Source organism: Danio rerio, chromosome 5 (genome assembly GCF_049306965.1).
Source record: "Danio rerio strain Tuebingen ecotype United States chromosome 5, GRCz12tu, whole genome shotgun sequence".
NCBI lineage: Eukaryota > Metazoa > Chordata > Actinopteri > Cypriniformes > Danionidae > Danio > Danio rerio.
In genome coordinates, this window is record NC_133180.1 from 32,087,405 (window position 1) to 32,111,724 (window position 24,320).

Sequence of the window (24,320 nt, forward strand, 5' to 3'; positions counted from 1 at the left end):
AAAAGAGTTTTGAACTCAATGTTGATGGTAATAAGTTAAACACCCCATTACTTCAACTCAGATGGAGTAAGTTCACAGTACTCATATAGATTAGTGTTTTTTAACGCAAATGGTTTGCAATCGGTTTCCTCAAATGGTTTAAGTTGCCTTAATTTATTGGGTTTTACAGTACTCAGTTGGTTTGAGTTCTCTTCATTTATTGGGTTTTACTGTGCTCAAATTGCTTTGTTTATTCAAATGGAGTAAGTTCAGTACTCATTAGGATTAGTTTTTGAACTGAAATGGTTTGTAGCGATCGGTTTCCTCAAATGGTTTGATTTGCCTTAAGTTTTTGGGTTTTACAGTGCTGCAGTAATGAGTCTTGATTCAAGGGTTAAATATGGGAAAGAACAAACAGGCTTTATCAGTTCACAACCTCAGTGTTTGCACCTACATAGCTGAACATTGTAGTATGCATACGGTAGCCTGTTAGAAAGAATAATTTTTTTTATAGTCAAAAAGATGCAAATTGGATCAACCTCAGTTAGGCCCCGTTTACACTAATGCATTTTTGTTTTAAAACGCATAAGTTTTGCTACGGTTACGCCATCCGTCCACACTACGCCGGAGTTCTCGAGCGCCGAAAACGGAGCGTTTTGAAAACGCTGGAGAGGCCGTTTTCATTCTGAAATGCTGCTGCTCCATCTTAGTGTGGATGAGGAAAAACGGAGACATCTGAAAATGGAGGCGGTACTGCTGAGATTCGCTGCCTGATTGGGGCTTTTGTGTCATTGCCTTCGTCACTGTATCCTTCCCTTATTCGTCAAGCCTCTATCACATGACTATAACACATGCATACCTGTCAACCCTCCCGTTTTTCCTGGGATTCTCCCGTATATTACTGTTCTATCCTGCTATCATCCCGTAAAGGTATTTTACTGTATTTCTCCCGAATTTTTAGTCCTTCTCTGAACAGCCGAGCCTCCCTATACCCATAGCGCCGAACCACCAGGGGTCGCCGTTTGCTCTAAAACGTGAGTTTTCTGTGCTTTCGCGTTGTTTAGGAGTGAAAACACTTTTAAGTAAATAATACAAACGGCGCGATTCCATTTTCTTTTGATTACAGGTGCCGTCACCCATCCTATACAATCCTCAAAACAGTCATATAATGGTGCATGACTGTCAGCTGACGTGCTCCATAGTGATAAATAGATGCTGTTTCCCAAACGGATTCTGTACACGTGATTTGAAGCAGAGAGAAAGTCTGTCTTTTGGGTGTGTGTTTAAACAGACATACGCACATAATTAATAATAATAACATAAGGATGTTGATCTTGGCAGGGTTTTTTCCCAAACACAACTAATTTCGTCTTAAATGAGCATAAAAAGTAAAGAAAGCAGTCGAATGCTTTCATTATATTGTTAGATGTGTGCATTTTTAAAGTGACACCTCTTATTTAATGAAATAAAAAAATCTTAATAAATGATAGATGCATTTGTTGCTCATTAATCAGAATTTGTAAGTTTTACAGTGGAGAAACGGCTAATGAGATTGATAGCTTCATTCTATTTCATTATAATAGCTATTAATTTTAATAAGCTGAACTGTTTGCTAATGTATTTGCTGCTAATGTATATATTTATTTTTCTTTTGTTAGTAATAATTTTAAAACAGTACTGACCATTTAACTGTTTGATTAATTACAATAAAACAGCTACAAATGAACATATTTAGTAATATTTGTTGGGGGGGGGGGGGGGGTAATAATCCCTTATTATGGTGGGCATATCCCTTATTTTCCCATATCCCAGAGTGCGCGACTGGTCACGTGATATACGTTTTTGGTGGCGTAGTGTGGACGGAGATATGTTCAGAGACGCTAGGTAAAACGCTAGTGTGGATGCGGATCGTTTTTGATCTAAAAAGCCGTTTTAAATGTTTTAGTTTTAAAACGGTTTTAAAACTAAAACGCACTAGTGTAAACGGGGCCTTAAAGAGCAGAGGTCTGCACAGTGTACTGCATGTGTTACCATGTGAAATATTCTATAAGAATGCTCATAAATCATAAATTCTAAAATAATTTTTTGCTGGACATTATCTTGTTTTTGTAACATGATTTAAATGACCAACCCAAAGCTATTTTACATTATTAAAAATATCAATAATAATCACTTTCTGAAAATCCAGGGTTTCATTTTCTACATCAAAACTCAGTCCAATAATGTAACGCAAAAGCATAGCTAAACATAAAAATACATGTGAAGCACATGCTGTCAACAATTTCTGTTCAAACGAACAACTGTAAATGAACAGATGATTACCACAAGTATAGCAGGTTTCTGTTTGTGTGTGTGTTTTGGGGTGGTTATATAATTATTTAGGTTAAGATGTATGGAGACAGATTAGACTCAATAATAATTCATGCAAAAGACATGATGTACACATGCATAGCCAAATTCACGTGCATAAAACCAAATTGTGAAACGTATTTTATGAAAATGAATTTTTATTTTGTGCACGTGAAATTTTTTTGTGAATATAAATAAAGATTTTACGCACGTGAATTTGGTTTTATGCACGTGAATTTGGCTACGCATGTGTACATCATGTCTTTTTGCGTGAATTTCTTTTGAGACTAATCTGATTACACTCTTAGGCTACATACACACTGCAGGCAAATGTGGCACAAATTATTTTCTTTCCCCCCACGTGTAACTCAGATCTGTTTTTGTCATGACTGTGAGAACAGCTCAAACCACATGGAATCTGATCTTTTCAATTCCGATTTTTGCCACTTTCATATGTCATATTATATATGATACAGAACTGATGCTTTGCATTTTGGCCACAGTCTTAACGGTTATCTAGAAATTCATGTGAATTTCACATAATTTCTGATGGACATGCATCATCATTGCATGCAACATCACCCCAGTCCTGCAGCAGCTTCACGGGTTACCTGTTCATTTTCGAATTGACTTTAAAATCTTAATGTTAACATTCAAAGCCAACCACAATCTCGCCCCTCCATATTTGTCTGCCCTCATCCACATTTCTGTTCCTTCTCGCACCCTGCGATCTTCTTCCTCCCTCCACTTGTCTGTTCCCTCTTCTCGCCTTTCAATTATGGGCAACAGAGCATTCAGCCGCTCTGCTCCGCGACTTTAGAACTCACTACCACCTGCCATCAGAAACATTGACTCCCTTACACTGTTCAAATCAAAACTCAAAACCCACTTATTTAAGATGGCTTTTAATACTTAATTTTATTTGCACTATTGCTGTGTGTATTGTATTATTTCTCTTGTTGTTTAATTATTCTTGTTGATTGTACAGTGTTCTTGAGTTGCTAGAAAGACGCCTTGAAATAAAATGTATTATTATTATTATTATTGTGTGCTGCAGACATCCTCTACTCCTCAGCAGCATCATACAATAGCACGAGGGGCAAATACTTTTACCACAAAAAGTTGGTTGTTCATTTTGAATGCAAAACTGCTCCTTTTTAACCAATCACTAACCATAATTTCTTTTTTTTTATTTAAAATTACAAATACATCCATATAATAAAATTATATATAAAATGAATCACTTAGTTAATGCAAGTCGGCACCAATAACATAGTGCTAAAGTGCGCCAACATATAGCACTGAGGTGCACACAGTGAACATCTAGCGAGTTCAGGTCCGGCTTGAGGTACTTCCTCTATCCTTCCCCTTTCTCTCTGTTCACGATGTATTCCTGTCTCAACACTACATATTCATTCATTTCGATGCACTTCCACCTGCAACCCATCTCTGGGAAAAATCCATACATACTCATTCATTCACATACACTATGGACAATTTAGTCTACCCAATTCACCTGTACCACTTTGGACTGTGGGGGAAAGCGGAGAACCTGGAGGAAACCCACGTGAACGCAGGCAGAACATGCAAACTCCACACAGAAACGCCAACTGACCCAGCCGAGGTAGTGTGGAGTTTGCATGTTCTCCCTGCGTTCACGTGGGTTTCCTCCGGGTGCTCCGGTTTCCCCCACAGTCCAAAGACATGCGGTACAGGTGAATTGGGTAGGCTAAATTGTTCGTAGTGTATAAGTGTAAATGAGTGTGTGTGGATGTTTCCCAGAGATGGGTTGCGGCTGGAAGGGTATCCGCTGCTTAAAAACGTTCTGGATAAGTTGGCGGTTCATTCCACTGTGGCGACCCCGGATCAATAAAGGGACTAAGCTGAAAAGAAAATGAATGAATGAATAACAATAATAATAATTATTATTAACTAAACCAAATATTAAAGAAAGAATTGTGTGACAAGTCTTAATTCTTAGTCTTAAGTCTTAATGAACAAGTTAATTCTAACAAGCTTTGTTGGATAATAATGAAATATTCAGTTTCTAATAATGTCTTCTTCTCATCATAAAACTCAAAATGAACAGACTAGTCTATTTTAAACTTTTTTTTTACTGTTAAGTACAAAATCCTTCAATGTGTTGCAGTGTAATGTTTTAGTTTTACTTTAAATTGTTTTGACTAGATACAGCCTGTTGTTTATAACAAATTTAAATGTAATAACAGTGGTCTAACAGACTCTACAGATGTACACCTGATCTCTGCCTTTACAGTTCAATCTGCGTGCGCTCATTAACCCTTGAGTTCACTACACTGGTGGTCAGAAAGTTGCGCACCTTTGTTGTAATAAATAAATGATCATTGTTTTCAATCACAAAAGACTTATTTTAAATTTCAAACGCTAAAATACACATTAGTACTAGCAAAACAACCATTTACAGTTTATAAAATGTCTGTGAAAATGGCAATAAGCATATTAAACAATCTGAAAATATACTTTATTCACTTCATTTGCATATACGGTGTGTTTGGTTAGGGTTGCAACTAAAATCTACAGGAACAGGATTGGTGACCCCTAGTTTAGAATCATGATTTGTTCACAATGGAAATCTATCATGCCGTGGTCACACTAAAGTTTGTGCATGTGAAATTCCATTGTATGGTGCTGTGAAAAAGGCGGGACTAAACAAGATGATTAGACATTAAAACAGGCGAGCGATTGGTCCGTATTTTAAATTTCTGTCGAGAAAGGTCATGTTTTGTTCTTGGATTGGTCTTACGCAATCATGTGATGTGATTTCGCAGGTCAAAGTTCACCAAGCTTGAACTTGAAACTGTGAAACTTGATGCACGACCTTGCGTTTCCAGTCTGAAACATTCACGTGCATATGAATGGAAGTCTATGGAGAGAGAAGTTTAATGTGACCGCTTTACTAGCCATATTTATAACAACAGTGTGAACGGCTTTTAAAAAATTTAGATCTGAGAAAAAAATATCAGAGTTGAGCACTAAGCCTTGCAATGTTAACGTTTTGACCAGTTTTTTTTTTTTTTTTTTTTGGTAAAATTTGTGTTCCTGGCACTAAGAAATTAAGAAAATTAGTTTTTTTTTTCATTCCAATGAGAACTGTAGTGAAAGGGCTGGAGCCGTGAGGGCAAGAGGCAGGTGGCATGAGCGCTAACAACCATCACCTGTACACACCACCGGTCAATGTGTCACAAGAAGGAGCTCTGAATGATCTTAAAAGGAGGAGATACTGCAGTGGAAGAGGAGAGAGGACCAGGCCTGGACATTTGTGTTTGGTTTTGCTTTTAGTTTGACGGTAGCCTCTGAGAAGAGCAGCCACCTGTTTTAGTTTCACTTTAATAAAATTATTTTAAAATGTGTAGGTTCTCCGCCTCCTCCTTCCGGATGGCCAGGGAGCCATGGTCAGACTCATTACAATAACAAATTTAAAAAAAGGTCAACAAGGCAGTACAATACCCGTTAATGAGTTAAGACCAATAGGCTATAGATAAAATGCAAAACTATTAAAAAATGTATATACATTTGAATGTTCAGTATGACAGTTCTAGTTGTTAAAGCACAAAATGTCAAATATTAAAAAAGTCCTGGAAGACTAAATGTTCCCCAATTTACCCAAAGGCTCTAATTTATTTATCTTTTTAAACTTCAAAACTAATTTGGCTGAGTATTCTTTAAAAATTACAGTATTTAAGTACATTAGATGGCAGCACTGTGGCGCAGTGGACAGCACAATCACCCACAGCAAGAAGGTCGCTGGTTCGAGCCCCAGCTGGGTCAGTTGGCATTTCTGTGTGGAGTTTGCATGTTTTCCCTGTGTTCGCATGGGTTTTCTCCATAGTTCAAAGATATGCGATACAGGTGAATATGATATATGCTAAATTGGCCGTAGTGTATGTGAGTGTGTGCAAGAGTGTGTGGGTGTTTCCCAGTGTTGGGTTGCGGCTAGAAGGGCATCCACTGCATGATAAGTGACACATGCTTGATAAGTTTGTGGTTTATTCCGCTGTGGCGACCCCTAATTCATAAAGGGACTAAGTAAAAAAAAAAATTAATGAACGAATAAAGATACATTAGACATTTAAATAAGGCATAGACTAAAGCTGAGGTGTTTCTTTGACTTTAAAGAGCCCATATTATACATGAAATAGGGTCATATCTTGGTTGTAAGGGTCTCCAACAACAGTCTAATATGCATGCAAGGTCAAAAAACACTTTCATGGTCTTATAATCTGCATTTATTTTTACCTAATTATCCCAGCGACTCCTGTATGAATCGTCCAGTGATTCATTTGTTCCCAAACCCCTCCTTAGCGCGGAGCTAATCTGCGCTGATTGGACCGATGACAGTCTGTCGCGATTGGTCGACTGCCTTCAGTCAGAGAGGGAAATGGCCAATAGCTAATCAGCAATATAAAAGTAATCACAGTTCATACACGCTCGATAGTGTAGGCGTGGATTTTAGCTGCCACACTATGGCGAGTGGATAGTGCCACGGATAACCGAACGAAGGAGACAGTCGTGTACTCGCCATACCACACACACACACACCTCCGGATGACAACGCTCCCGCTTCCGCCCGCACCCGCCAGGTTTTAGCCTGAGAACCCGCTCCGTTTTCTGCCCGCCGCGCCCGGTCCCGCTAGAGCGGAGAACACAACCAAAAATCACCCAGTATACAGTCCAGACAGCCAAGCTGTCTGTATAAACACATACACAGCACAAAGCACACAGAGCTCGTTCGTTCGTTCGTTCGCTCTCTCTCTCTCTCTCTCTCTCTCTCATACGCTCTCTCATACCAAGCAGACTCTCTCTTTCTAATTCGCATAGCAATATCCATGATATTGCTAGACAGCCCGCTCCCGTCCCACATTAAACCCGTTACCGACCGCTCCCGCGATTTATTCGGAAATTTATTCCCGCGGCTGTCCCCGCGCCAGATTTCTGCGGCGCGGGAATAAATTTCCGAATAAATCGCGGGAGCAGAACTCTAGCACGGAGCTCCATAAACAAACAGCACGCGTCGCGTTTTTAACGTGGCTTTGCACGCGATAAGAGAATATAGCCAGTTAACCTGATACAGTACACGCGGTTACAAGTAACAAATCACAACTAAATACATTTGCAAGCTAGAGTAAACGAGGCAACAACTTTAACCGCACGTACTTACACTTGAGAAATGGAAGAAACCCATCCTGACGTCCAGCAGTTACTCTTTACTGATCCTTCCTTTAACAAACTCAGATGAAGTATTCTTTGTAGCATGTAGCTTCCAGAAGTTTCCAACTGCTTGGCTATAATGCTGAGGTTTCATCTTTGGGTAGAGACTCAATATATCCATCTGCAGTGTGACTTCAATCAACCGGCATGTTTGTGTGTGTGTGTGTGTGTTTGTGGGTGTGTGTGTGTGTCTGGGTTTCTGCGTCAGAGGGTGGGGCCTCAGGTTTGAAATCTCCCGGGTTTGCGCGTGCACGTGAATAACTTGGTTTCGTTCGTACGTCATGGCGAAACACCTAATGAGTCGGTATCAAGGCGACTCGTTCGAAGCACTATGAGTCGACTCTTTTATAGATGAATCAACAGTTTTAAACACTGTATTCTTACAGATTTAAGCCTTAGCTGGATACTTCACTTCACTTAGAGCTGTGTTACACACTACATGGAGGGGAATTTTCAAAAACCCATAATATGGGCTCTTTAATATTTTACAATTTATAGATATTTTTTTAAACATTTTTGGAGGGAGTGGACACTTGAAGTGATTACTTTTATTTATTTAGGTTTTTTTTATTATTATTGGAAAACAGTGTTTTGTATGTTTATGTCTTTATGTCCAGTTGTTGTTCTCACTATGTGAGTTTTTTTTTTTTGTGTGGCACTGTTATGAAATGAGGACTATGACTACAAACCAAATCTGCCTTCGGGCATAAATAAAGTAACCTAACCTAACCAAACCTAACATAGATGAACTTGGCAAGACAACATGAAAATAATAGACATTTAAAGAACTGGGTCATCTTGCTTTATTATTTTAAAATATTTCTAAATGCTTTGTAAAAATATTTTTTCTTTGAGATCAGCACAGCAATAAACCTGCTCTTTATGGTTCGTCACCGCTAGAGCTCGCTATTACTCCAAACACCACGTGTTTTTATCCTGCACTTCAGGCCAGTTGCCACTCTTGGCCCAGAGGTGCTTCACTGTTAAATTAGCCCATTCATTAAAGTAAGCCATTAACAATACTTTACCATTGCCAAAGTATTTCTTCATACTGTGGTGATTACCTCAGCTAAAGAAATCTGTGATTTCATACACGTAGAATAAAACCTGCATCTTATTTCTTTAACTGCCTGCTCTACCAAATGATTGACCATGTTTTGACTGCTCTAAATAATGACTGTTAAAGTAATTTAAAGAATGACTTTTTAAATAATGGTTTTCACGCATTGTTGTTTTACAAAAACTAAAATAAAGCAAACATAATCCTGTGGCACTACTACACATGATTTTAATAATAATAATAATAATAATAATTCCTTACATTAATATAGCGCTTTAGACACTCAATGCGCTTTACGCAACTGGGGTAATCTTGTTTATTTTGGTTTTATTAAGGTAAAAAAAACAAGATAGCATGTTTAATGAAAATCTGAAATATTTTATTGCATACTTCATAAAAATAAAGGTGATTTAGTGTTCAAAAATGTTTTATTCTGAATATATTTTTAAATAAATGTTCTTATTTTCAGATTTTTCATAAGTCCGGTACTTTTACCATAAACTGACATATCAACCACTTGGTACAGGTTGATATTTTAGAAATTATGGCATGTGTTGAAAGAAGATGCATTAAATGTTTTAACTAGCGACATAAGGAGTTAAGAAATGCAATCCATGCAATGTTGGTGGGTCAATTAAATGGTAAAATAGTATTTTACTAGTATTTTCTATTTTAATTTATTAGGGGTTAATTGTGCATTTGATTTTCTGTGTGCCATGGCTAAATTGTATGAAACCGTATACTTTACATTCAACAATACGATAGACTTGTTAGAGCTACATTACATACATTTATTTGCTCCAGTTTCCGGCAGCTTTCTTTGAGATTGTTCATCCTCGGTGCTGGCCTCCCTTATCTCTGTAGTATCGCGCAGACCCATTTAATGCTGTTTTAGCGCTTTTCTTCTTTCTTTTGTCACTTGCTCATTGAGTTGTCAGTTGTGAGACTCCTCCTCTGGCGTGTATGATTGGTTCAGTTTGATGTCACTCTTCATGAAGCCCGGGCTCTGATTGGACGGGGGCGTGACTGTAGTAGGCGGGGTTTACAGCTGTCAGTCCCGTTGGAGTGAAGCCGTGCAGTTCACCGCGCGAGTGGACAAGTGGAAACAATTGGCTTCAAACACGCATTCGGTAGTGGGAAAAACATCTGTCTAGTACTAAAGGATACAACTGAAACGCTTCACATGGGGAGTTAAAGAGCAAGATGACGTGTATGCGTTACACTATGTTACTGTTCTCAGTTTGGGAGTTACTGTTGTTTGGATACACAGCTGGTTTGTCCGCGAGCGATGAGAGGAGACTCCCGCGTGCCGTGCTGGATGAGACGCTGGAGGCGACCACCATCCCAAACCACTTACAGGAGGACGACAGGGACTCCAGGTTTTCACCTTTTACCCCTGCAATGACCATTTCGAACAGGGACTTCAGGACTACTAGAAACACTAACCAAGTACAGTCTGACTGGCTGACCACCACCACCACAACCACCACCACCCCCATAACCACGGCTGAGCTAATGACCAAAACAATGAACCCGACCTCCGAAGGCAGTAAAGTCAAAGAAAACTCCACATTATCCACAACACTCAACACTACAGCAAAGCCCACTTCTTCCTCACCAATAAATGACACAAAAAACACAACACCACCTGCACTGGATACTTCAAACAGTACACGGACAGTGAAAAGCACCTCAAATCCTCCTGTTGTGACCACTGAGAAAGGTATGCTCATTTCACATTCTCTTCAATGTTATGAGGTGGGGATGAGCCTGCAAGTTAAAATGCATGTTTTCCAAATTGTTCATTCCAATTGGACAGCCTAAAAGGAGGCTGTTTAGTGTGTGTGTCCTTGAATTTCTTTCCCAGCCTCTGCAAAACAAATTTTCTGGGGTTGTAAGAGGTTTGCACCTGCACAAGCATTTCTCATGCACTTTATTCATCATTTTACCTTCATAACAACATGCAGACTTTCACGCTGTTTCTGCGTCTTCATAGGTCACAGGGTGCAGTGGAGTGAAAACATATACATAATAGTGCACTTCCTCCAGAAAATCAGTTTTAAAACAAACTAGAACTGTCTTTGTTCTGAGACACTCCTTTGTCTCACTTCTCTTTGTAGGTCTTGTGATAGTGCTGGTAATTCAGCCATTTTATTATCTAATCCTTCTCACAAACCTCGTTGAATGTGAATCTGCTGTGAATCTAAAGGACATTTGAGATCAGGCCATTTGCGCAGAGACAACCTTCTTAATTGCTTTAATGTGATTAATTACCATCTGGCTGCCAAAAGAGGAAAACAATCATAAATCTTAAACCCCTTACTCGTTTATCTCGAGTTACGTGATGCCAAGGCGGCTTGGCAAATAAGAATGATTAATTTTCTTTAAGGTTAGATCTAGTGTAGTATCAGTTACCTTTATGTCTACTTTATCTTTGTAATAGAGTGGCGCATCTGTCTGTCTGATTCATAATCTATCATCTTGACATTTTCTTACTTGAAAAGGGGTAAGAAATTCTTCTTGTTGAAAATATTCAATTCTCTCACTGAGAACTTGGACAAATTCAGTGACAGCAGTGGGATGAAATGCAGTTTCAAGAAATGCGAACAAGCCATATGAGGCATAGTCAAAGGTTCAGTTAAGACTGAATGTGATCTGCAGCCCCTCTGGAGTTGGTTGGAAGTGACTGCACTGCAGGGAGAGACAGGTGTTTGGGATTACAGTAAATAAAAACCATCTTATTCTTTGTATAGCAACTCAAAGGTGATTGGCTCTGTGTCTGTTTCGGATTTGTTTCAGGATTTTTTTTTTCTGCAGGTCCAAAATTACTCCTGCATAAAAGTAAATATGTTACAATAAACCCATGTATGTCAAGTTGAACCCATTAAACTTTATGTACCTTTAAATATTTATTTTCAAAAATAATCTGGTTAAATAGGCTGTCTGGTGAAATAGCTTGTCTTACATCTCTAGTGTTTTAAGTTTAGTGCTGTTTCTCCAGACATCAATGACATCATTTCTAGGGTAAGAGGTGTCACTTTTGACCCCAGTAACATCTTATTAGAAAACATAATGTCAAATTTTCTGCATAAATATTTAGGTTCATTCAATGTGATGTTCATTCAATGTGATGTAAAAATATATTGAGATGACGGCATATCACCATCCTTTGGATTTGGTTCTGGCAACTTCTCTTTCTGATCTACGGTTTGTGCATGTTTAATATTAGCAGTGGTATGGGGAACCTTAAAACATTCACCCCATTCTGTCACAAAATGATTTCAGACTCAGAAATAACATCTACATAAAAATGTTGTAAAACCTACAATAAGAACGATACACCTTATGTTGAGCTTTATTATGCCTTTAATGCAAATAATGACTACTACCCAAGATACAATTAGATTTTTTTCTTGCTACAAATATTGGGATGTTTTTTCTTCTTCTTTTTTATTTTATTGTGATCCTGCATACATAGTGACCATTATTAATTATATTAGACTAAAGCAGCATGTTTTGGACACATGCACTGGCAATTTTCTAATTTCAACAAAATTACAAAGTCTTCTAATACTTTTCAACTCTGAGTATCTTTTTTTGTGTTTTTGTTTTATTAAATACAAGCTGTGGGAAATATCTTTCATAATTAGGCTGTTTTTTTTAACAATTTAAACAGTGACCCTCAGGATGAGTAGCTCTATTTTAGTGCTCTTGTCTTTTTCTCAGTTTTCATATTCCATCTAGTGATGTGATGTGCCAGTGATCCTGAATATTTTTTTCCTACTTGGCTCTTTGTTTTCAAACTCAAAGTGGTTTCAGTTTAATAGGTTGCAGGCTTCGTAGCAAGCAGGTCACTGGTTCAAGTCTTGGCTGGACCAGAAGTTTTTTTTTCTGTGTGGTGTTTGCATTTTCTCTTCATGTCTGCATGGCTTTCCTCTAGGTGCTCATTTGTGATATATGGGAATTGGTTAAACTACATTGGGTGTAGTGTAGGGCTGTGCAATATGACAATATACAGTATATCGTAATGACAAAATAATATCAGAGGCGATGCAGTGGCGTAGTAGGTAGTGCTGTCGCCTCACAGCAAAAAGGTCACTGATTTGAGCCTTGGCTGTGTCACTTGGCGTTTCTGTGTGGAGTTTGCATGTTCTGCCCACGTTCGCGTGGGCTTCCTCCGGGTGCTCCGGTTTTCCCCAAAGACATGTCGTACAGGTGAATTGGGTAGGCTAAATTGTCCATAGTGTATGTGTGTGAATGAGTGTGTATGTGGATGTTTCCCAGGGATGGGTTGCGGCTAGAAGGGTATCCTCTGTGTAAAAATGTGCTGGATAAGTTGGCGACCCCGGATAAATAAAGGGACTAAGCCGAAAAGAAAATGAATAAATGATTAATTGAATGAATGAAAAAGTCTATCATTCATTTTATACTGTATTGTTGATTTTATTATTGCAAAATACATTGTTTATGGTAATATTCTTACATCATTTGGATGACCAATCTGGATGCAGGCAGAATTGTAAATATCAGCATGGTGAAAAAGGTGCGAGCTTAAAAATACAGGGTTTACATTTTGCACATTATTTTAAAATATATAAAGTTTAGTGCTGGGCCTGCAATAATTATTATTTTTAAAAGTGTTTTATATTTCATTAATATTTATTTATATTTCTTAATCAAACATTTGCCCAGATGTTTTACATACAGTTAGAAAATAATCATATACGAACGAGTGCATATATACTGTAAGCATATACTTTAAAATGTCAAATAGATATTAGATGACTTGTATCGTGATATGGGATTTTTGTAACATTGCACAGCCCTACTGTAGTGTGTAAATAGGAGTGTATGTTTTTACAACACTGAGAATTGTACTTATGTTATGTTAAAATATATGTTAAATATGTTAATTTAATAAAAAAAAAATGCAGCTCAGTTGTTTTATTCATTAACTCCACTTAAAATTGAATGATTCTAAATTTTGATTTGAATGCATTATTACACATAAACTAAAAAATAGATTTCTTAAGATTTCCTACGATTAATAAATGCATTTGTAGTTGTCATTACATTGACTTTAGGTAACAAAATAAAGCGGATAACTTTGAATGTTGTAGACCACATTAACAAAGTTTAGAAAATCACCTAATAAGTCTTAAAGCATTTAATGCTGTAATAAACAGTAAGCCACTGTCAACACAGCAGTTTTAATTTTCTTTTATGACACTCTGAAAGTTTAAATAATAAATAATTATTAACTTTGTTTTGAAGTGCCCATGACATCAATATTGATGAATGAGTGATCATTCATTACATTGTCATAATATATTGAATTATTGATTATCAGCATATGTCTAGATGATACATAATTAATGATATTGAAATAAACAAATACTGTGCTGTTTTTTTAACCTCTTAAGGCCCAATGTGTGTTTTTTTACATGCATTTTTTTATTTCTCTTTGCTATTTGGGCTTATTGTAACCTAATTAGAATAGAAATCTAAGTATCATCTTTTGATATGATGTTCTTTTAGAGAGAAAAGATGTCCATATGTGTACTCATGGTCCGAATTTACATAAAACATTTTTTCCTAATTTTTTATTGCATAGATTTTTTTTTTAACTTGCTTTGACTATCAGAGAGTAAAAACAAATTTTTTTTTCCCATTTTGGACAGTTAAAAATGGTGTGTGGGACATTTCTTATGCTGCAAAACAGTTGCAGGATTACACTGTATGTCTGTAACAAAACATAAAACATTCTAAGTATTTTAAATAGCCACTTAAGAGCTAAAATGTGTTGTCCACGTACATTATGTGGACACGAAAAAAAACACAAAAAGCGCTTTTCGAGACATTAATGTATTCTGTATCTTTTGTCACAGTCACATTAGGACTTTCAATTACTATAATTACTATGATTTGCAGAACGTAGGTATGCTTTGTACAGGAATGACTGAGCGTGACTAGTAAAAATCTTGCTTGCTTTTTTACAGCACCACTACATATATATATAGAATACAGAACCATACATATATAAAATAGAGATATGAGTGTGTATGATATGTTATTTTTCTTAATGAATTTGCTCTTCAGTGTTTGGATTTTCAGCAGTAAAATTTAAACCACACTGAACTGAACTAACCTGAACTTTAACTGTGAAAATTGGACTGACACAGTTTCAGTTGACTAGAACTTCTATGTTAGGCTGCACTGACACAATCTACATTAGAAAAGCACTATAGATATAAAGATGCATTGAATTGAATGTCTGATTTTACTTTTAATACAGCCCACACTTCTTTGAACAGTCTACTTCTGTTCTATTCTGTTTTCCGTGTTTGGAATGAGTGTTAGTAAATGATGACAAAATTTAAATTTTTTTTGTGAATGTTCCTTTTAGGTACAGTAAATACAAGAATGCCCTTCATGAGCAGATATTATAATTAAACGTTGCTTTTAAAATTCACAGCTGTGTTATGTAGGCCTGTTTAACAGTGCAGAGTTACTCATAGACAAAACTTGAACTTTAAGTATTTGACCAGACAGAATCTTTTATTTGCTCGATTTCCACCTTCAGTGACTCCTGCAGCTTGATGTTTTCATTGCAGTGCAGTCAGGGAAAATCATTTTCCACTGATGTTTGTTCAAGCTGCGATGGCTGTGGATTAGGCCTTTTGCCATATGCAAGCTGTGATAATCAAGAGCGCATATCAGAAACATTCAAAATGAAGCAAAATGTACACTGAAGTTCCTTTTTGGAGATGAGGCTGGTTTAGTACTGAACTGACTGTGGAATGTGACAAACCTGCTGGCAAATTTCTAAATTTCAAAACCTATTGCTAACAGATGTGTTAGGAATAGACCCTGAACCATCGTACCTGTGATTCAGAGTTGTACTGTAGTTCATATTGCATGTCATATTGTGCTCTGCGTGTGAGCAGCGTGTGGCTTATTAAAAACACATTTCAGACAAGGACAGTGAAAGTCATTTCATAAATCCTCTGCTCTGCAGGACACACACAGACTCACATGATGGCTGTTTTTCAGCTTCTGCACTGTCCTTGCTCAGCAGTTTCATGAACCATTTTGAAGTGTTATGTGCTTATACGCAGATATTATAGACCTTATATGTCTTCAGAATTGTGTTAGTTTCCCTTACAGTAGCTGACTGGCCATAATGAACTGCATTTGCTAGACAAAATTGTCGCTGTGGTTTAAAATTGAAAGCGTCCACATCATACTCTGAAGAGAATACTAGCCTGGGTTTGGCTGTTTGAAAATTTTGTAAGTCTATTGACTTTAAACTTCAAACAGTGTGTTTGATCTCTCAAATACACACTGTCCAACTGAAATGAGCCGTGGTGTTGCAGTATGTTGTTTGTAATAGGGGTCTGTTTCTTCGAATATGCAAATTGCCTGTAAGGGCAATTAATTTAGTTTTCTAATGTGCTGCCGTGTAGCACATATTGATTTACACATTATGTGTGGATTCCAAACGAGGAGTTTTATAAAAGAACTGCTCTGCTAATGCTTCCACTGCCATTCTTAATAGAGCTCCGGGCCTACAAACACCCTAAATCCAGTTCTTTTGTCAGCAGTAGACACTTCTAGACTTAGCAAGGATTTATTTTTCTGGCTGATTAGAAACTCTGGGTGCCCTAGAGCTGCACTACACAGATAACTGCCCTTCTGCTTGTGTTTGATAGCCAAGCTCCCAATATCCTCCCCTCAACCATTTAAAAGTCAAATACTCAATGAATTTATAATGTACTGCCATGTATATCAGCATTATATTTGTACTACCTGTTATGTATGCAAAATCTACTGTATGCCAACTTTTTTTTACCTATGGTCAGTGCACATGTCTATTCTATTCTATTCTATTCTATTCTATTCTATTCTATTCAGTCTGTCTGTCTGTCTGTCTATCTATCTATCTATCCATCTATCCATCTAATAGGAGTCAGATATTTGCTTGTCTTCATCTAACAGTCTGCTCAACCGCACATTAAGTGCTCTGATGAAATTGTAGAATGTCAGTTTGTGGACTTGGAGCAGGAACAAAGAGCAGGAGCGAGAACATCAGCATATGGTTAACTTCGTGTGCGTTTACAGTTTTCATAATGTGTGCATGTGACTGTACTGATACCACACCCAATCTTCTAGATAATCCAGTTCTTTAGAAAATTATTTTTAGGACAGGTTTATACTTGTCTGTCATTTCTTATTACTAACCAGTAAACCTTATTATAGTACACTCACTGTAAGAGTCTGTAGAATAACAAAAGGTACTGGCAGTTTATTATCAAATTTGTAATGTCATTTGCAACACCAATACAGGCATATAACTCTTCAAACTATTAAAAATGTCAATAAAAGTCACTTTTTCAAACTTTTCCAAAAAAATTGTTGGAAAGACCAAGGACCCATATTACATTTCAAAAGCATTAATAAAAGTAAAAAAACATGAACCACAAAATAAAAATGCTAAAACTTTAATTTACAGAAATTAGCAGTGTAACTTGGCTACTGACAATGTGTGTAAACATGAATCTGTTAGATCACATTTTAATAGATTAATAATAAACTATTTTTAATTGGACAGTTAGTTTTTTTTTTGCTCATATGTTTTGTTTCATCAATTTCATTTTAATGGTCACCTGTACCGCATGTCTTTGGACTGTGGGGGAAACCGGTCCACCCGGAGGAAACCCACGCGAACGCAGAGAGAACATGCAACCTCCACACAGAAACACCAACTGACCCAGCCGAGGCTTGAACCAGCGACCTTCTTGCTGTGAGGCGACAACACTACCTACTGCGCCACTGCGTTCCTGGAGAGACTCAACAATTAATAAAAATAAACGTTTACAAAATATTTTAATACTGTCGAAAATCTTGATCGCAATTTATATACTGTACATCCATGCCTAATATCCGAGAGTAAAAATTTTTTCTAAAAATTGGTAAAATATTGGTGTCTGTGATGCAGCAAGTCCAGAGATTGTTGTGTACACCATGCATGCCAACATTTGTCTCTAAAAAATTAGGAGAGTGGAGGGTGGGGAAGGGGGTGAAATTACGTGAGTTTTCCAGGAGAAAAAACAAGATGGGTCAGTGGCTGGAGATGCCTGAAATACAGGAGACTCCTGGGAAAAACACCATGATTTTGTATAAATTCACTTTAATGTGTGATATGACTAAAAAATGGTCATAAACAAATATTTTCTCATTTTATAGGAGTAGCATCTTGGATCCGGAAACAGTATTCCATACATCACGGCTTAACAAACCGATAGAAATGCCTGATGTGAAATTGCTGATCCTGAACAATTAAACCATAAAATGCTTATTTTTAAAACCCATTTGAGTTGTTGTTGTTTTTTTTAAATCTGTTAGATTAGGTTATAAACATTCTTCAATATTCAAATATTGTTTGATAACCATGTGTGCTTTGCTTACTGTATATTCTGTGCACTTCATTTGTTTGTTCTTTTAAGTCTCACATTTTTGGTTGCTGAAATGTATTCATCAGATTATCGTTTTGATTGAGCAGTATTTTTTTTGTTTTCACACTGAACATGTGACCGTATGATAGCATTCATGTCTTCTGCTTCTCTCAGTGAGGGTGAAGCCAGAACTCTTACACACTCAATGGTGCCACACAATCTGGCATGTGGGTGGCAATGCAGGGTGACAGCAGCCCTATCACACATGACACCATGCCGCTCACCCTGAGGGTCAGTGTGTCGTCCCATTGGCGTGTTAATGTTACATAAGTGTCCTGTACATTTCTTGCATAACACAGCCAAAGCTGATGAATCTAGTTGTAAGAATTTGCCCAAACATGTTATGATTATGTTGCACATTCCTGCTTATCACAAGGAAGTGTTCAGCTTTTTTGAAAATTGTCAATGTGATGAGTAATGTTGATAATGTCTGCATTTTTGCAATAAAGGCACCAAAAATGTTAAAACTTTAAGCCACTGCCACATTATAGACTCATCATGTAATATTGATTACCTGAATGGATACAAACTAGACTAGGAAATATGTGACTTTGATTTATGCAAAACTCCTAAAATGTATCCATAATTTCACATTTTGGGGCTCTATTTTAACAATCTAGGTGCAAAGTCTACAGCGCAGAGTGCAAACTCATTAAGGGTATGTCCAAATCTGCGTTTGCTATTTTAAGGACGAAAAAGCCCTCTGCACCACTTCGCATAGTCTAGCAGGGTTGTGCTTATAAGAAAACGGTGTTGTACGCATGCTGAAGACATCCATTAGCCTACATGTTTAATTTTGTTTGTTAAGTGCAAAGTATTTCTAAATTCAGTTCTCATTTCCAGCAAATGAATAAATGAACAATAATATCGAAGTGTGGTCAAAAAGTTCAATCCAAACACATGTCCTATTCTTATGCCCCATATGGTCCAAAACACGACAGGTGGACAAAATCTAAACTTGTTTTTAATAAAACAAATGTAAATATGCATATAATAAATAATATTAATAATAATATTAGCAGGGTGTCATGGTGGATAGCATGATCGCCTCACTGCAAGAATGTCTCTGGTTTGAGTGCTCCAGTTTCCCCCACAAGTCCAAAGACATGTGGTTTATGTGAATTGGGTAACTAAATTGTCTGTAGTGTATGTGTGTGAATGGGAGTGTATGAATGTTTCTCAGTGACGGGTTGCAGCTGGAAAACCTCCGCTGTGTAAAACATGCTAGAAAACCATCATCAAATTTTCAGATGACACCACAGTAATTGGTCAAATCAGCAACAATGCCAGGGAGGAGATACAGCATCTGGCCACTTATAATCTGTTCCCTAACACCAACAAGACCAAGGAGCTCATTGTGGACTTCAGGAAGGGATGAACAAGCTCACATGATGCCATCGACATCAATGGGATGGCCGATGAGGGTGTCTCATCCTTCAAGTTCCTGGGGACCCACACCTCAAAGGTCCTTTCCTGGACCACTAACACCTCCAGCCAGGTCAAGAAGGCTCACCAGCGCCTATTTTACTTAAGGCAATTTAAGAAGAACCAGCTTTCATCAGCTGTCTTGGTGAACGTCTACCGCTGCACAATAGAAAGCATCCTGACCAACTGCGTCACAGTCTGGTATGGAAGCTGCTCTGTTGCTGAGCGTAAGGCACTGCAGCGTGTGGTGAAAACGCAACGCATCACAGAGACCACACTACCAGCCATAGAGGACATCCAGAAGAAACACTGTCTGCACCGAGCATGCAGTATTCTTGAGGATTCCTCTCACCCTGCTCACAGACTGTTTTCTCTCCTGCCTTCCAGCATGCGCTTCAGGCTCCCCCGGACAAAAAACAGCAGATTGAGAAACAGCTTTTTCCCCAGAGCTGTCTCTCTTCTGAACTCTGCCCCTCACTGACTCTTTTGCCCCCTAATACACCCCCCACTCACCTCTAACTTATACTCCTCACAATCACTAAACTATTTAACATTTGCACGTTTAAAATTTGCACATATTCATTGCACTACATTGCACTGATTCACTTATTTGCACTGTACAGACCCACTGCACATGGACACTTGTAATTATGTACACACCCACTGCACATATACATTTGCAATTATGTTTATCTATCTGCACACTTATGATTATTAATAGAAATCTGTACATATATTCATTTATTGTAAATCTCTGTTCATAGCTAATACAACCTGTATATAATGTTGATAGTTCATCCATCTGTAAATATTACTATAGTTTTTCTACAACTGCTCTTTATAACTTATACCTGTATCCTGCACTTGCTGCTATTGCAATGCTGGTTAGACCTAAAGTGCATTTCGTTGCCTTGTATTTGTACATGTGTAATGACAATAAAGTTGAATCTAATCTAATGTAATAAGTTGGCGGTTCATTCCGCTGTTGTGACCCCAGATTAATAAAGGGACTAAGCCAAAAAGAAAATGAATGAATGAATGATATATTAACATTATACAAAAGCAAATTGAATGAATAAACTGAAAACGCCCTGGAAATGAAAAAGGCATGGAGGCTGGGGTTTTTATGTTTATGTAGAAAATAATAATTTTTGTAAATTATCCTTCGTCCTGTGTGTATTAAGCAATGTGTACACGTTTAATGCACATAAATACCGCGCTTTGCGCTGGACTTTAGACCTGCTTTCAGTTGGTAAACAGCTTGGTCTATTTAGTTCCTCAAAATAGCAAACAGTCTTTCTTGCTAGGCACACCCATGAGTGCACAAAGTGGTGCAAATGAATTTGCTTTTTAAACAGAGTAGCGCAAAATGTGAAAATAAGGGTTGTGCTGGTTGCAAAATAGCAACAAATCACACAAAAGCGTCTTGCGCCTTATTGATAGGGCCCTAAAACAGCAACAACACAGACACACACACACACACACACACACAAACACCGTAGAATTGAATTTATTAGCTTTTAGGTCTGGTCGGAACCGGGTGCAAGCCAATGTGAGGCAACAACACAATTGGGTTATGTCGCAACTAGTTGTTTGGTATCGACTTGGTGTTTACTGGCCTTAAAAGTACAGTAAAGAGCATGGCAGATTTCTTGTTACAATATAACATACTGACCAAAATGAGACAGTGAGGTACCTAGAGATCTTAATACAAAATTAGTTACAGACTTTAGAATGATTGTGTCTTTTTGAGTTGAAAATGAACTGCATGTGTCATAAAATATGCATATTACTGCTTCCAACAGCTAAAGCAGCTATAAAACATTGTAAATAGAACTTAAAAACTGTGAAATTGCTAAATTATTGATGGGAGCACCAGTATCAGAAAGTTCAACAAGTTTTTTAATTTTCTTACTTATTTTGATATTTTCTCAAAAAAATCATTGTAGATACAACAGTTAATTTCTAAGTAAAATATACCAGCAAGTTCAAACTTTAATTTTAATATATCACAATAAAATCTTCAAGAAGCAATACAGGAATAAAATAACATTGCAAGCAAATGTTCCCAATGAGCCCATATTGAGAAAACAACTGTGGGTAAAAAACAAGTGGAATCGTTTCTACAGTATGTGCTGGTCTCAGTTTATTCCTTTTATTTTTTGCTTGCTTTCTGAAGTACACAGCGTTATGTGAGTTAGCACAGCTAATAACTTTATTTGCCCTCTTTTTGTCAGCTCATCGATCAAGACGAGTCTTTAGCTGTGTTCATTCACTCAACTTTCATTTTGCATTCTAGAGCTGAACTGCAGTCATGATGAGTTTAAACATGGTTACAGGATGTGTGAACCTTTGAACCTACTCAATATTCTTTTTGAGGGAGAGTAAAAAAGGGGAACATGCTGAAGGTAAATTTAGGTCAATTCTTCCTGTCCTATAAGGTTTGTAGTCATTCAGCAAAAGCTTTAATCCTTATTCAAGCAGAACAAAGCTTTGACCTTTACATGTTTGTGTAAAGAAAGCCGATCGCTCATTGTCAGGTGTCTTGAGCTGACATCATTTCCTGCACTCTCAATAGATACTCAATAAGGGAGGATCACCTTGTCCTGCCACAAACACTCAAAAAGTCTTGTCTCAGCACGTTTATGATTGTGTAAAAACAGAAGGAAAGACTACATGCTCTTCCTATGTTTTTCCAAAGAATCATCACATTCAGTCATTTTCAAAGATATATGACTTTTAATTTGATTAAATCTGTAACTTTTCTATGTTATTGAAAGAGTCATTTAGGCTACAAGGCTGTGTTTGATCAATTAAGACATTTGATCAAATATTCATAGGATTGTTTGTTATAGAAGTTGCAGTTTCAATTATCATCAAATTTGAATGTAACGCCTTCCACAGTAACGCGTTACTGTATTCTAATTACATTTTTGGGGAACTAAATAATGTAACGAATTACATTTTAAAGTTATGTAATTTGATTACAATTAACAAAATTAGTGTAATTGCATTAGTTACAGTGTTACAAATATAGATTTTAGAAAACAACATTTGCTTTTTAATCATGTTTTCCGCTGCAACTTATGCAACTTTGCTAATGAGCATTCACTTTTAAATGGCTGGAGAACACAAGCTGAAATGGATGCTGACGAGAGTGTCTTCAAGTTGAAATACAGGCATTACTTTGATTTCATTGAACATAAAACAAAAATATTACGGTGAAATGTGGGTGTTCCCGGGGTCTCAAAAAGTCTTAAACTGTCTTAAATTTCCAAAACAAAATTTCAGGCCTTAAAAAGTCTTAAATTCATTGAAATTTTGACTTGTAGTTTTTAAATATTTGCAAACAGGTATTTTTTTCCTTTGTCCATTAAATGCTAGGTAATCTGTCAAACATGCATCCAATCAGCAACAATCCATCTCAATAAAATTTAAATCAATTCAACAAAACTCTATTTATAACTCTATTTACCAATATGGTTTAATTATCGTCCTTACAATAGTGTTTGTTTAAAAGTTCTCTGTGTATTTATAGTCTATATAAAGATACTGAACTGAACAGACTATTGTGCGTACATTTAGTTTAATTTAGATTTTAAAGATTTTTATGTGAAATGCATATCAATACAACTAGGTTTTGCTTGTTTTGACAATTTATTTAAACCTTGTGGCTTAGAAATAACGTATAATATATAGTTTAATAAAAGCCTTTTATAAGTCTGAAATTTAATTCATAATGGTCTTCAAAATGTCTTTGAAAGTCTTAAATTTGACTTTAGAAACTGGACATGGCATGGTTTCTGCAGTTTTCAAAGAATTTCGACTGCTATTAACTCTACTAGTAACTTGTTCAAGCACTTGAACAGAAAGCTAAAAGTGGGAATGAATCTGGCTAAAAGTGTGGAGCTTTGTGGTTGGAGAGATGCAAAGTCAATTGCCCCTTTTACACACATAGACCTTTCTAGAAAAGTACCGGCAATTTTCCAGAAAGGGATCATGTGTGAACAGACCCTTTTTGAAAATACCAGTAAATTATTTTTGCCAATTTTCCAGAAAGAGAAATTGTAACATTACCCGTAATTTGCAGGAATGCTGCTCTGTGTGAAAACAGACGAAAAATTGCAGGAAAGTGTGTTTATGTTTAGAATGTGCGCTGACGTGAGACATCTAATCCAGCCATTCAGAACATTTAGATGCATTCACATCCAAGCTGTTTATGAAAATAAAAGCCTTTTAATACTTTTTCAGACACATTTAGCTGCTAGATGTTAGTCACATAATGTTTCCATGTTCATTATTAATGCTAACTGTGTAAAAAATTATCGATAAAATGCTTATGATAATCCGCCATTTGTTTACCTTCAAGCTCTGCTTCAGTTGCGTGTGCACGTGAAGAAGTGCTTTGGTGAGCGCAAGCATACACACATATTATGTACATCTCGACATGCAAAAGTGTTTCTCCAAAAGCCTGACCTCATCTATGTTTACAAATACAAGCGCAGCCGTTTAGAGCTGATTTCTGGTTAATGATGTCAGAATATACCGGTATATTGGAATATATGTGTGTATGTTCTTTTCCAGAAAAATTCCGGAACATCCTTGCCTGTGTGAACAGCACTTTTTTTAATTTACCGGTAAAGTCGTTCTGGAAATATTCCGGATATTTTCCGGTTTCACTGTGTGAAAGGGGCTAATGAGATAACCGTATAGGACTAGCTTGGTATATACTTATAGAGATGGTC

At 37.0% G+C, this 24,320-nt stretch overlaps 1 protein-coding gene across 3 annotated transcripts in view; it reads left to right on the forward strand.

Moving 5' to 3' along the window:
* The first annotated feature begins 9,712 nt into the window (after nucleotides 1-9,712).
* Nucleotides 9,713-24,320, forward strand: part of si:dkey-220k22.1 — a 112,150-nt gene continuing 97,542 nt past the window's right edge. For all 3 annotated transcript variants that reach the window (XR_012406912.1, XR_012406911.1, XM_001336167.9), the window contains exon 1: nucleotides 9,713-10,358. Coding sequence is in view for 1 of the 3 variants with exons in the window: in XM_001336167.9 (XP_001336203.4) it covers nucleotides 9,839-10,358 (520 nt within the window). In the remaining 2 variants the exon portion in view is untranslated. The remainder of the gene's footprint in view (nucleotides 10,359-24,320) is intronic.